The 13,598-nt window shown below is 34.3% G+C and overlaps 1 protein-coding gene across 3 annotated transcripts in view; it reads left to right on the top strand.

The window, feature by feature from the left end:
* The window catches only part of klar (klarsicht), a 297,221-nt gene extending 284,209 nt beyond the window's left edge, over nt 1–13,012 (top strand). For all 3 annotated transcript variants that reach the window (XM_068763775.1, XM_068763773.1, XM_068763774.1), the window contains 6 exons: nt 5,175–5,353; nt 7,763–7,914; nt 8,373–8,568; nt 9,200–9,361; nt 10,300–10,397; nt 10,727–13,012. In XM_068763775.1, coding sequence (XP_068619876.1) covers nt 5,175–5,353; nt 7,763–7,914; nt 8,373–8,568; nt 9,200–9,361; nt 10,300–10,397; nt 10,727–10,964 — 1,025 coding nt within the window. In that variant the 3' untranslated portion in view covers nt 10,965–13,012. The remainder of the gene's footprint in view (nt 1–5,174; nt 5,354–7,762; nt 7,915–8,372; nt 8,569–9,199; nt 9,362–10,299; nt 10,398–10,726) is intronic.
* Nucleotides 13,013–13,598: the final 586 nt, after the last annotated feature.

Here is a 13,598-nt window from a genome sequence, read left to right as displayed (position 1 = left end):
AAGATTTACAATTAAGGTATTTATTACGTATTAATAGGTCTGTCGAGTGAAATCTTTTAGAAAATAATTAAAAGGGATTTCCAGTGTAAGAGCATTTCTTTGAAAATTTTACATTATTTTTTTTTCTTTTGGGATTTATTACTTGTTGCCGGATTGGGAGGCTACCGAGCTTTTTGGTCCCTTCAGTGGAAAGCTAGGCTTGGGCCGTCACTCGGTACCAGTTAACTGTCAACACTAGGTTGCGTTAGAGGGCCGAACCTGCCAACCGACATTACTGTATGTTCGAAAAGTGTCGTTTGTATTAAGGGCTACAAACGGGGGTTGTTTCTATTGTCTAATTCCAATAAGAATAACAGCGGCAAAGTAAGAATTAGGTACTTAATAAATAATGGCCAACAGTATTCATCTTACATTGTTTTTTATAATGAAATACATAATAAAAAATATACAAATTGCTTTCAGGTCCATTAAAAGTTTTATTAAAAGATTTGTTATAGCATCGTTCGATTTATAAAAATACATTGATATACTGTCTGATCGACGTTCACCTCATGCTCTTCGTTCGTCACCTGCGAAGGCATGGTTAATTACATTCACAGTTAATCCAGTTAACGGACAGTATCTTATCGCGGCCAGTTCTACGCGTCATCTTGCCGTAACCGAACATATTTATTTTGAATTCTAATTTTACCTTTAATAAATCGTAAATTCTACGGCATTCGTTGTAAATCCAAATATTAACACGATAAACATAGAATTACAGCGTTTTAAATTAAATAATTTGTTTTAAACGCATCAATATTAAATATTACATTATCGGTGTATATTTATTACATAGACAAAATATGTAAGTATCCACGTCGAGATAAAAAAATTAAAAACAATTATAAAAAGTTTTTATTTAGTGAAGAGTGATTTGGTTTAATATTAAAACTTGAAACCTTATTGTTATAATAATACTTATGTCGCAGAAAAAAGAAACTACAATAGGATATTTAATATGAAGAAGAACCCGTAGGCTAGTAACATTACTGTGCGAGTGAGTTACAACATTTAATTTCAAAATGGCGATACTTTCTTTATTAAAACCTGAAGTTGGATCAATTTTTAACGGGTAAAGTGAGTCATGTACAAATAGATGAACGTTTTTATTTTATTATTTATTTATTGAAGCAAAACCAAATCCATTTCACTAACTCCAATGATTGTAAGGACAATGGTGTACATAACGATATTATTATGTAATTGCTAAGTGCCACATGAATAAAAAATTAACATTTTTTTAAAAAATTCAAGTAATAAGCAAAGTCGTGCCACGAAACTACAAGCAATCAATTTTAAATATAAACTAAAACGTTATATGTAATTATTTGATTGTATAAAAAGAGTAAAGGACTTTTGTTGTACGAATATAGTAGTTGTACGCATTTCATGATTATTTCCCGGGACCTTCACAAACATAGGTTTATTTAGATTTTACACGTACTTTTGATCCTTACAGCCCTGAAACATCTGTACCGTTAATATATTTACGTGCAATAGAGGCCTGGCTGCATGTGGGTCGTGCCCGGGTCGTGCGTATTCGAGTTACTGGGTTAATGTCCGTGTCAATACGAGAGTGTTGGTCGCTTGCCAGAGTCTCGCCTTTAATGTTTTGATATCACGGTTTCGTTATCACCGGTTTCATAATAAGAGAGCGATGGATCGGCGGTGGATGTCGTTAGACTTCCGCAGTTTATTATAGCGAGCCGTCTGTTCGTCAGTAGTTACACAGGCTACAAGCTAAACGTCCTCATAATGTTACATTACAGTAAAATATTGAAGTAAACCGTTGTCTTGTTATTTGGTTTGAAAAATTTCTCACAAAGGCCTCTCCATAGATTTCCAATAGGACCGGTTGGAATGAGCCTGCATATAGTGTCTTCCGACGACCTTAAAAAGTTCGTCTGTCAGCTTTGGGGGAGGACGTCCTAGGCTGCGCTTGCTGGTCCGTGATCTTCATTCCAGAGCCTTAAAGCAACAGCGAGCATCTATTTATTTTGCGCTATGTGTGCGCCTGCCCACTACTACTACTACTAGCGAATCCGATGGGCTATGTCTATTACCTTCTTTTGTCTACAGAAATGATATTGGTTAAGCGTAATAATAACATTAATGCCTGGCCCATTCATTTGCATCTATATAATGGTAGTACTAACTATTATTAAAATCACAACGCTACCACGAATTTGAAAGATAATGAATTGCATCGTATTGAAAGTCCTCACCTTGAGACGTAATAAAGCGCATTTGTCTTAGTCTAGTAATTTTAAATTGGCAGAGATACGCGTTCCAAGGTATTTTACAATATAACACAGCACATACACCTGCGGTATGACTGAGTATAAATTTTATTTAAACAGAAACACCGTAAAAAATTCCGTCGATATAACTGCAAAAGTTAATGACCCCAATGGATGAGTAACACTAAATATAATTAAACTAAATTTCTTATCAGAGCACATACTAAAAACTGTTTTAAAACGTTTTACGTTGTACAAACATACCTAATTTTGCTTAACTATTGCAAATAACGAAAAAAAATTACACAATATTTGTGAAAGCAAAACTGTAAAATTAATATACATTAAATTTTGCTTCCGTATTTAATTTGACATTGATATCCGTAGAAAAACGGTATTAACCGACATAGCCCAGTAGACTGAAATGTTGAAATGGAATTGAACAGGCCACATATCGTGCAGAAAGGCTGGTCGTAGGTCTTAAAGCTCAGGAGTGGAAATCACGCACAGCGTGCTCGTCTGTAAACTTGGGTAGATGTTCTACGTCTTCTTATTAAGGTGGTCGAATAACGTTGGATACAGACCGCTTCCAACAGCTCGTATTGGAAATCTATGTGAGCGGTCTATGTTCAGCGGTAGGACTCCTACGGATAAAACAATAATGATGATGGTAATGAAAATATTACCAAACAAAATATGTTACAACTTCATAATAACGTGTAACTAATTTTGGTCCGTATTGTGTCAATCTTTTAAATAAAGTAATTCGTCCAGTAACTTGGTGGTAAATAATATGCCACCGTAGTGTATTCGTCTTATAGTGTTGCCAGAATATGAAAAAATTATGAAGAAAAACAATACCTATACAAGCTACAAAGCTTTTAAAAATTAACGTCAATCGAAACCAAACAAAGAAGTGCGTTAATAAGTAATCAAACAAAAAATATACGAACCGTTGAATAAATAATAACAATATTACTAAACATGTAGTGTTCGCATAAAAAACATATTTTTGTAAGTAATCGTTGTTTGTTATAAAATAAAATACATATGTACATAAATTAAATACAAAACAATGTGTTAAATCAATAAATAATAGCCTGAAATACATTATTACGTATTTTTTCTACTGGATTGCGGCAGTCCAATATACAAGTTTTAATGCCTGAAAATAACTTATGTAACCTCCATTAACAGTTGGCAGTTGTTTGACAATACAATCGTAATATTAACTGCGCATTGTGTTTCACCGTGCCAATGTAAATTTGCCTATTTACAGCGCAAATACTTTATTAATTTCAAGGAAAAAGACTTTAATATCCAGTTAAATATTTTATTATATTACAAATAAATAAGGATTTAATATACAGCAAAAAGTTGGTCATGTTGTCTCTTTGACTAGCACCTGTCCAGTTAGGTACCATTAAGCGGGTATAGTTCTGGCGCCAAATGCATTAGTCTTCCGAGTTGAAGGGCACCGGAACCAGTATATATTAATCCTGATATACCTTATATAGCAGCTGTCATGAAAGACTTGTTACTGTCAAAAAGTTAACAGTCATCTTCGTCATTCCTCGTGATTTCAGCCGTTAGACGTTCACTGTTGTAAATGATGCCTCCTCTAGAAGACAGGCCGTTCGGGAGCGGCCTGTGTCCTACGCCCTTAATATAGATGGACCTACCATAAGACGCTGAAAAAAAATTTAGAGTGAACATTAAATAATAAAAACGCTTACCCACAAATACCGGTGTTCTGTTACGTGTTCTACTCAGACCTCAGTCATTATTATATTTTCTTTGTAATGCTTTATACGTATTTCTTTTACACGCCATTTTTAGTTTTGATTAGCGTCAAAGTTTCACAGCTCGGAACATTATTTTTCTCATGGTTTTTACATTTCTTCTCTCTACAAGAAAATTCTCTATTTTGCGCGACGCATGCAGGCCTCTTTCAACAGGTCCTTTGAAAATCTATTGGGAGGCCTTTGTCCAGCAGTGGAAATGATGACGATGATTAAGAAATATAAATTAAAACACTCATAAGGCGTGGTATGCAGGAAAAAGATAGATTTGAATAAGTGTCTTTAAAAGCTCATTAAATGTCTACAGAGTTGGTGGCAGATAACGTACTGTTTATTATTCAAAGACTGTGTTATCTGCTTGGCGTCGTTTCCATTAGTGGATATAAATTGTAGGCGAGAATCCTAAGTGGATGGGACAGTATATAGTTCTTAAAGATAATATATGTAGAAACAGAATTTGCAATTTCTCTAATGCAACGACCGTTGAATGCGTGTGTCAATAGGCGCGAAGGCATAAATATTCAGTTTGGAGAGAAGGACGTTTCTATTCAGTCAATATTGCAGAAAACATATACACGTGTTATATTAGTTACGTTTTGATACAGCAGCACATCGTCGTGACAAAGAAGAGCATCGTTTCTGTTAAAAATAGATATTTACCCTTATAAATATGTATAGTATTGTATAAATAGATTTGTAAATAATTTGTTTTTATTAAATAGTTATGTTATCTATTTTTATTTAATAATAAGTATGTATCAACATCAGCCGGTAGTCGCGTCGTGGATAAACCCCTCACTAGGTAGACCAGACTAGGTAGAAGATATAGTCAAGGTCGCCGAAATTAGCTAGATGCAGGCAGCGCAAGACGGGTAATCGTGGCGATCTTTGGGGGAAGCCATGTGCCATATAGTGGGAGTCTATCGGCTAGAACTATGATGGTAGAGGCTTTTGATTTATAAAGTTAATAAATAAAAATAGATAATTGCTGCGTTATAGACGCCAAAGTCGCGTCTTCCTCACACTGGTTTTAATAGTTATATACATAATGTGTTTTATATGTATCTTTATATATGTTGTTATTTGGCAGCGGTGTCCGCGAGATGGTCGGCATTGCGTGCTGCTGCTCTGCGACGCGGAGGAGCTCGTCGGCTGCGTCGCGAAATCGCAGCGCTGCGGGAGACACTCGACGACGTTTGCGAGCCCGACGACTGCGCTCCCCAGCCCCACACCCGTGCACAGCTCAATAGGAGAATTGATGAGCTCAAAGTATGTGTTACATATAATCTGATGGTTATAGATGACAAATATTATTGCAACACTCATAAATGAATGGTTTCGGTATATCATATAAGGTGTACATGTTTCACAGAACATTTTATTCAGGATTTGCAACATTCAATCCGCTTCAATACTAGGAGGGACTTTCAGAGTACTAACATAATGAGAATTAAAACGAAATAACTTTGATAAAATTTTTCGGATTTTAGATTTTTCCTCCTTAAGACATTAGAGAACAAGAAATTAAAAAGTTTTATCTGGATGTGATTGACATTCCTAACATTTATGTCGTCTAAAAACAATATCTGCTATATGCAGGGCAACAAAACATAACTTAAGGTTAAAAGAAATATTTGGTTTTATTCCGTTCATCACGCAGAATATAATGCTTTGTGAAGGTTTAGTATATAATACCGTAAAAACTACCCGTGGTCTTTTTCAATGAAGGTAAAATTTTATTAAAACTCAAGACTATAATTTTACCATAAGTCGTTCCTCGAAGTGTCAAAGAATATATCACCTGATCGTAAATGAAATTACTAACATGTACCTCGTTGTAATATCAATACCTGCTGTGTGAATTATACCTTTAGGACTTTGAATATAAAAGCACTAAACTAAACGTGAACGCACTAAACTATACAGTAAGGTATTCCTTTAGTATTAGAAGAATCGATGACTGGTGCGCTGCACATTATTTTGACCACGTGATCACGATTAACCATAAAATTTGTATACAAAAATTGCCGTTAAAAGTAGTCAAAATGTTTCATTCTTCAAAAAGTACGGAAGATGTTTTGACAAAGACGCACTTGAGGCAATTTAAACTAAAGTTTCGGTATAGATACAATAAGAGAATGTTTACCATACGATGCAGTTTTTCTTAACACGTCAAGTTGACTTTGTTATTGCTCGCGTTTTTTTATACATTATGACCAATCTTAGTTTCTGAAGAAAAACCAAATATCTTTTTTTCCCCGGCTGAGAGTTGTTTGTTGTTAAAATTGTTGCTCGGAACCTCCGCAACAATGAACGATCCCAATCTTCTGTTAGAGCATCACGTAACCGTAGAGCTAGCGTTGTCTCTCCCCTGCTCTTTCGCCTAACGTCACGCAAAAATTTGAGTACGAAATCCGAATTCTGCCACCCTATATATCTCATTGGGTTATCTTCACTCTATGTGCATTATTTCTGGTTGAAGTCACCTTGTCTTTTCTGTTCAGCGTTTTCCAGAACTTTCCTATTAACGTGACTGTCTTCTGTCTCCGTAAAATCTGATCGTACCAATATTGATGTTTCGTCTGATCTTTAAGCGTCATGTCGACAACTTCAACGTACCTCTGATGAAGTTGATACTGATCCTATTCTTAAAAGTAACTCCACCAGCATTTTTATTTTTATTAGGAGACGCCTCAGTTCCTTTGATTTGCATAACACATGCTAGGAAATTTGTACGTTATTCTTAATTAATTTATTTCATAGTACGTACTTGTTGGAATGTCTCAGGTAATAAATCTACGCAGCATAAAGAAAATTTTGAAAATTTCTTTCAGGTCATCAATTTCTATTTCTTAGAAAAAATATAAGTATGGTGCAGTTGGACCGATGTTGCGTTGTCTTTGGGTGCGTGGAATGCACTTTGCATCTCTAACGACGTGCTCTTACGACTCCGTAGCGAATCTTAAATTTGTTGCATTGACGATCATTACGTAGAGAGCATATACGAAAATTTCCGGCTTTTCACATGCGTCAACGTGTTATAACAATAAAAAACGAAATGATAGATGTACGTTAATTAATAAATTTTATCAATACACTTATCAATATAATCAATCACCAAATTACAAGTGTCAGTTATACGATTATTTAATTCATGTTTCCAATTTAAAAATAATACTGCATTACTCACAAAATTATTTACTGTTTTAGTTTAACGTCTTTAATAATTATTGAATTTAGTTTTTTAATTGGTTTAATCCTATGGATTTATAATATGACTGGTTGAAAGCAGTGTCCAGCGTCTTTCGAACACCTTAACAAAGTCATGTGTCCACTTTGTCTATACTAGGCTTACCGATCCGTGGTCTCCTTTCCACATTCTGGTTCCAGCTGTCATCTTTTCTGCGCGCTTTGTGGCCTGCTATTTTAACTTACCAATATGCTGGTCTACGGCGGTTACTTTACCATTTATACCACTGCTGATTTGATCCCGAACATAGCCCTCTACACGTGAGCTCGCAAAACTTCAAATCCAGTACAATATGCTCATTCGATATAATTTTATTATAGCAAAGATCTTTTTTTGTATCATGTAATTTATCTAGTTAGATAGTTATCTAAATTGTCTATAATAAAGATAGTTTAGATTATTTGGTGAATGTATCCCACGCATTACAGGAGCGGCTGTCGCGTCTGCTGGAATGCAAGGTGTCCATGCTGAAGCTGACGGTCTCGGTGCGTCGCACCCTGGGCGAGATGGGCACGGATGACGCAGGCCTGACCGAGGACCTCACCGCCCTGCTGGCGGCCTGGGACGACGCGCACCAACGGTCTGCATTCTCTCTTTTATTCACTAAATAACATAACGGAAGGATAGGACCAAAAAGCTATAAACATAAGGATGCACTATAAATTAAACAACATCATAACCTTCTTAAATTATATATGTTAAACGATGTAAAAAGATTACACAAACTTATTTATTCGATCACAAAAAATCTGGCTTATTTTGTTTTCGGCTCTTTTAGTTTTAAGTTGAAGGATGCGATTATAAGGGAGTCCAATTTGATCTATCCATAACTTACACGAGAGATAATTTTAAGTAATGCCAAGCATAAAATCATTAGAATAAAAAAAAACAAATAAAATACATTTCTCAAGCATATAATGAAATAAAATTTTATACTTATCATAAGCATTTATCAAAACATAAAATTAAATGATGTAGTTCATTGTTCCGTTACGAAAGAAAAAAAATACTAACATTCTACCACTGATTATATTGCAGTACATCAAACGAGCTGCTATCGTTGGAGAAGGCGGTATCTGCCTGGGCCGAGTGGGAGAGTGCACTGCGAGAGCTGCAAGGTGCGCTGCGTGGAGATATGGCCACGCTGCAAACCTTAAAAGATCGTGGTGGGGACCAGCCAGACGTTGCCAAGCAAATTCGGCAGCTGGCCGCTTCTCTGGTAGATAAAAAGAAGGTACGATAAACACTGTATTTATAAATAAAGTTCTTCGTTCTGTGGGCTTAATTATTCGTTTTTGAGATAAGGTATACGCTTCTATTGTCAAGTCCCCGAAATACATTTTACATTTGTCAGCGAAAAAATCCAAAGCTTATGTTAAGACGAGATTGACTAATTAGGCTAATAAACATGCCTGGGATTAGTATCATGATTGTTACGTAACAAATAGAAGGTTTATAAAGAAAAATCGTAAAATTGCAGTACCCATCGAGTTTCTTGTCAGGTTTTTCTCGATATAATCGATATTACAAACCTAGCCGTAATAGTGTATGGAGAAAATTGTATTTGGTATAAATATATATTTAAACAAGGGTTTCTCTGTGCTTGCTTCGCAGCATGCTTGCCGAAAAACTGACTTACGTACAGTAGATCAAAAAATAGTTGGACAATAAAAAAAATCTCCTTGTCAAAAATTTTCCATCGATAATATTTTACCTTATGATCAATCATATTACTAATATTAATAATGTACGCGAGCTAATAACAAACAACTTTTGGAAAGTGCTAAGTAAAGCCTATTGGAACGAATAAATATTTGTTTAATTATTTTAAAGAACAGTGACGAAGTTGCGTACGTTTGTTGCAGAGCGGGTCCACTTGCGATTCTCTGTCGGACTCGGGCATCTCGGACGGGGACAGCGAGGCGGCGGGCGGGCGCGCGCGGCGTCTGTGCGCGGTGCGGGAGCTGGCGCGCCGTCTGCAGGCCGCGCTCGCGCCCGCCTCGCCGGCGCACCGCGCCATCGCCAAGGTGCGCACGTCTATGTCACACAGATAATATTTTAGTTAAAACTAGAATAACCAATTACTGCAAAATATTAATTAAAACTTGAAATAAAATATATATAGATAGAATGCACTTGTTAACGCAACACAAAAAATCAGGGGAATTTAAGTTACAAAGGAAATATGAAAGACACATAACCAAAGAACCGACACATAACATTTTTACTTTCATATATGGATGCTCCACTTGTCAAATCGATTAACTATGAAATAAGATGTTGAGAAAAATGACAATATATTATATGTAGCTTTTAAAAAGAATCAAATTACAAATTCAAAAATACGATGTAGACTGTATTATTGCAAGCGCATCTTTTATCTGATGACATGAAAAAAGTATAAGATGGAATATACTTAAAGCATTTGTTATTGTTACTACAATTTTTTCTTGATTACAGGGGTTAATCGATTTGAAAAGTGAAGCATCCACATCATGTTTCCGTATCAACACAGCTCAAAATTTTCATAGTTTAAATGATGAAGATGATGAATGAATGAAGTGCAATGATCTCGACAGTATGTCGCCTTGTTTCGACATCTTTAGTAAATTGTTGAGCAAGTTCGGAAATAATTGACGTATTTGCTTATTAAAATTGATCTGTTAGGTTTCGAGAAGTTTATTTAAACGGACTTTGAAAGTCTTGATAAGTAACAAAATGCGTAAACATGTGAGATAAAAGACGATTTTAAATCACACTCTCGTTTTTCTGATAGAATTAGTGGGAACATACACACTCAAGAAAAATTAAGGTTAAATTTTAAAAGATTCTATTTAGATTTTATTGAATTGCAGATCGAAACACACCAACATCACACTTATTAACTGTACACTTATAAAATAGTACCTGCTCAATTTTAATACATTTTTGTTGGATTTCTTTTTTAATGTCTGCATTTTTATAGCGTATGGAGCAGACCGAGAACGAAGTAAAAACTTTGCAAGAATCTTGCCGGGCACTCGTGGAAAAGAGCATCCCCGATCTAAAAATAGATGCCGACTCGTAAGTTTCCTCTTAAATCCTAATTAATAAGGCTCCCATGAATAGTCTATAAGGATTTGAATGTATGTTTTTAATTTTAAACAAAAGTACAGCAATAAAATAAAAATTACCTAAATTCAAACGTATTACATGTTCCCATAAATAGAATATGTAACAAAAGAGCCATTTTTTGGGAAACATCCGGGTAATCTAATACATTATAAATAATTTTCTTTAAAAAAATTATACCATCAACACTTTAATTCATGAACTAGTTCTTTTATATTAATTACTTGAGATCTAGGTTTTATAAATAATGGAAATTAAATATTTTTATTGTATTTTGTCAGGGAGTCCGTGGGAACAGTGGGAAGCAATAAGACTGGGGCCGGAGATCCTGATTACAGTCCGCGCAGTGGGTGGGTGTGGCGTGTGGTGCGTTCGTCGCTGCCCATACAGCTATGCCTGGTGGCACTGCTGCTGGCGGCTTGGCTGGTGGAACGGCCACGCTGCTGCGACGCCCTCAACTCTCTCGCCCAAACCCTCACCCCCCAGCTTCGCTACGTCCGCGGTCCTCCGCCCATGTGAACGACACCAGCACACCAATGTGTGCTACGCGGTTGTTATTCGATATGCACTATCAATATCATTATATCAGCCGATAGACGCGCATTGCAAGGCATAGGCCCCCCCAAAAACTCGCCACGATGACCGGTCTTGCGCTGTTCGTATCCAGTGACTTGGACTATGTGGTCAGTCCACTTAATGGGAAGCCTATCTACACCGCGTCTACCGGCTAAAGGCCCACTCAAGAACCATTATCGATATTCATCTGCATAAGTAGGGATGAAATATTTTATTTCTTACCGAATTTCCAACAAGGTTGTGACATTTTTGACAAAACTATATTCAGTCGGTAGACTTATATCATGTAGTCTATGGTACGAAAGTTACTAGTAATTCACTTTCGGACGTGACGATTTGATTTCGGAAATGAAACTATAAAAAGTAGTGTTCTGTTCTATTTTTTTTACAAAGACACTACTAATGTAGCTATGTAATTTAGCTATGGGGTTTATGATTAAATTGCATGAAGCAATAATTTATAAGTATTTGGATGTGTTTAGATAGATAAAGAATGTCTTAATTAGTTGGTGACTAACATGTTTAGAGAAAAAAAAGTTAATAAGTATTCAACTTCTATTATTTACTTTATGTAAGAATATTGTGTGACATGTTTTAGAAAAACAAATAATTCACCATTTCAATGTGGAAATTAAATGAGAATGAAATAATATAACTCTAAAAATATATAGTTTAAAGGAAGAAGAAAATGCATTTAAAGAATTGATTTCAAATTTGAAAATTGCTCATAATGAAAAAACTGCAAATAAATAAAGTGTTCTCAATGATCATCTGCATCAGATGAAGTTCAAATTACTACTGTTTTAGATGTAACGTACTAACAATTTGACAAATAATCTTTTGTATGTAAGCATGCCTATTTTAGTACAATTATTGATTAATTTAGAAGGTGTAGGAGTGCGCTTTGTATGAAATAGATATACTTTACAAAAAGGCCAGAAAAAAGAATCATACATAAAATTTCATAAACGACTTTTTAAATGTCAGCTTTATATTAATTAAACCGAATGATAAAATAAAATGAATAGTTAATTCGTTTACTGCATTAAAGACTGAATTTTACATTTTTACTATAACATGAAACAAATAAATTAATAATTGTAACACTGAATAGCAATATTATAATTCATATTTACAATAATTTTGTAATGAAATTTTATAGTACCATTTATTTGAATGAATCATTTTTTAATAGTCAATTTTTACCGTTTATTTTTAGACATTGTAGGAACATGAAATGAAATTTGTTTACTTTTTAATGAAAACCGGTATTCAGATTCTTTATTACATATTTTGTATTGTTATTATGAATTTTGATATTTATTTTAATTATGGAATAATATATTTATACACGTATCGTGATTATTGTATACAAATTATTGATCATTGCATATTTTTTCTAAACTTTTTTACACATGTAATATCTATATGTATTCCGCAGCACCATTACAAGAATGTTTTCAATCACTACAACAAAGGTTAAATAAATCAAGTCAACAAGCATTATAATTGTAGTAAGACATGATGCTTGGAATTGAAGTTTTAACCCGAAATGAAATTGGTCCGAAATTTTAACAACTGTCAAAAATGACATATTACTTAAAACATAAATATACTGCCACATGTAATGGTGCTTCTGTACTTGGTATCGCAATAGGCAAAATATTCAATTAAAATGTTATTACCACCGTTGATAATGGATGTTTCATATCAAAATAAGCGTATTTTATTTGTATAGAATCGTACTAACGATTTAATTATAAAATTCGTTGCAAAAAAATGCTTAAGTAGGTGTTTTGTGCTTGCACTACTTGCAAGTGTGATGCAAAAAATTTTATTATACACTAAAGCACAGGACTTTTCTCTTATATACTCATTTGCACTGAGAGACAACAAAATTTGTAACACGCTGATAACCTTCTCATTTATAATAAATTTAAAACTATTCGATTCTCGAATGACATAACTAATTTTACTAAAATATATGTTTCTAATTCGATGTTTAAATATCGACCGAAACTTTCACTATGTCTTGTAAGACACATTCTAGTTATGCAATTTTGATTTAGAAATAAGTTATTTCTCTGTGTGCTAATTTAGATTATAGGATAAACAATTGTTGTTAAAAGTTGTAAACATTATGCCAATGAGTTTTACTTATATCTTTGGTACATAATGATTACAGAATTAAAACTGTTTATACTACAATTGTGTTAATATCAGGAAAATTTCCACCTACCACAGAGAAATTATTTTAAGATCGTTATAAAATACTATAAAGGCACCAGATGCCCTATGGTGTGTCATATTTCTTTTATCTTTTTGTATTTAGGTTAACTACGATTATGTGAAAGAGTAGACATACATACACTGCATTTAAAATAAATTTTCAAACAGGGAAAGAGTATAATAAGAGAAAGATTGCAAAACATCATGTTGGCTTGGTTAAATGGAAATAAAAAAATCGTTTTTAATCAGCTTTTTATTTGTGTCTCGTATACCAACCACATAAAAGAATAAAAAGGATTTTGGGAAAAATAATATGAAGATTCTACTCATGAGGTTGTGTCATTTTCT

This window comes from Battus philenor, unplaced genomic scaffold (assembly GCF_028537555.1).
Source record: "Battus philenor isolate CCGP_79_NKW_IND1 unplaced genomic scaffold, ilBatPhil1.0.hap1 SCAF_18, whole genome shotgun sequence".
NCBI lineage: Eukaryota > Metazoa > Arthropoda > Insecta > Lepidoptera > Papilionidae > Battus > Battus philenor.
The sequence above is the reverse complement of the archived record's forward strand: the minus strand, read 5'-3'. Positions and strand labels throughout refer to the sequence as shown.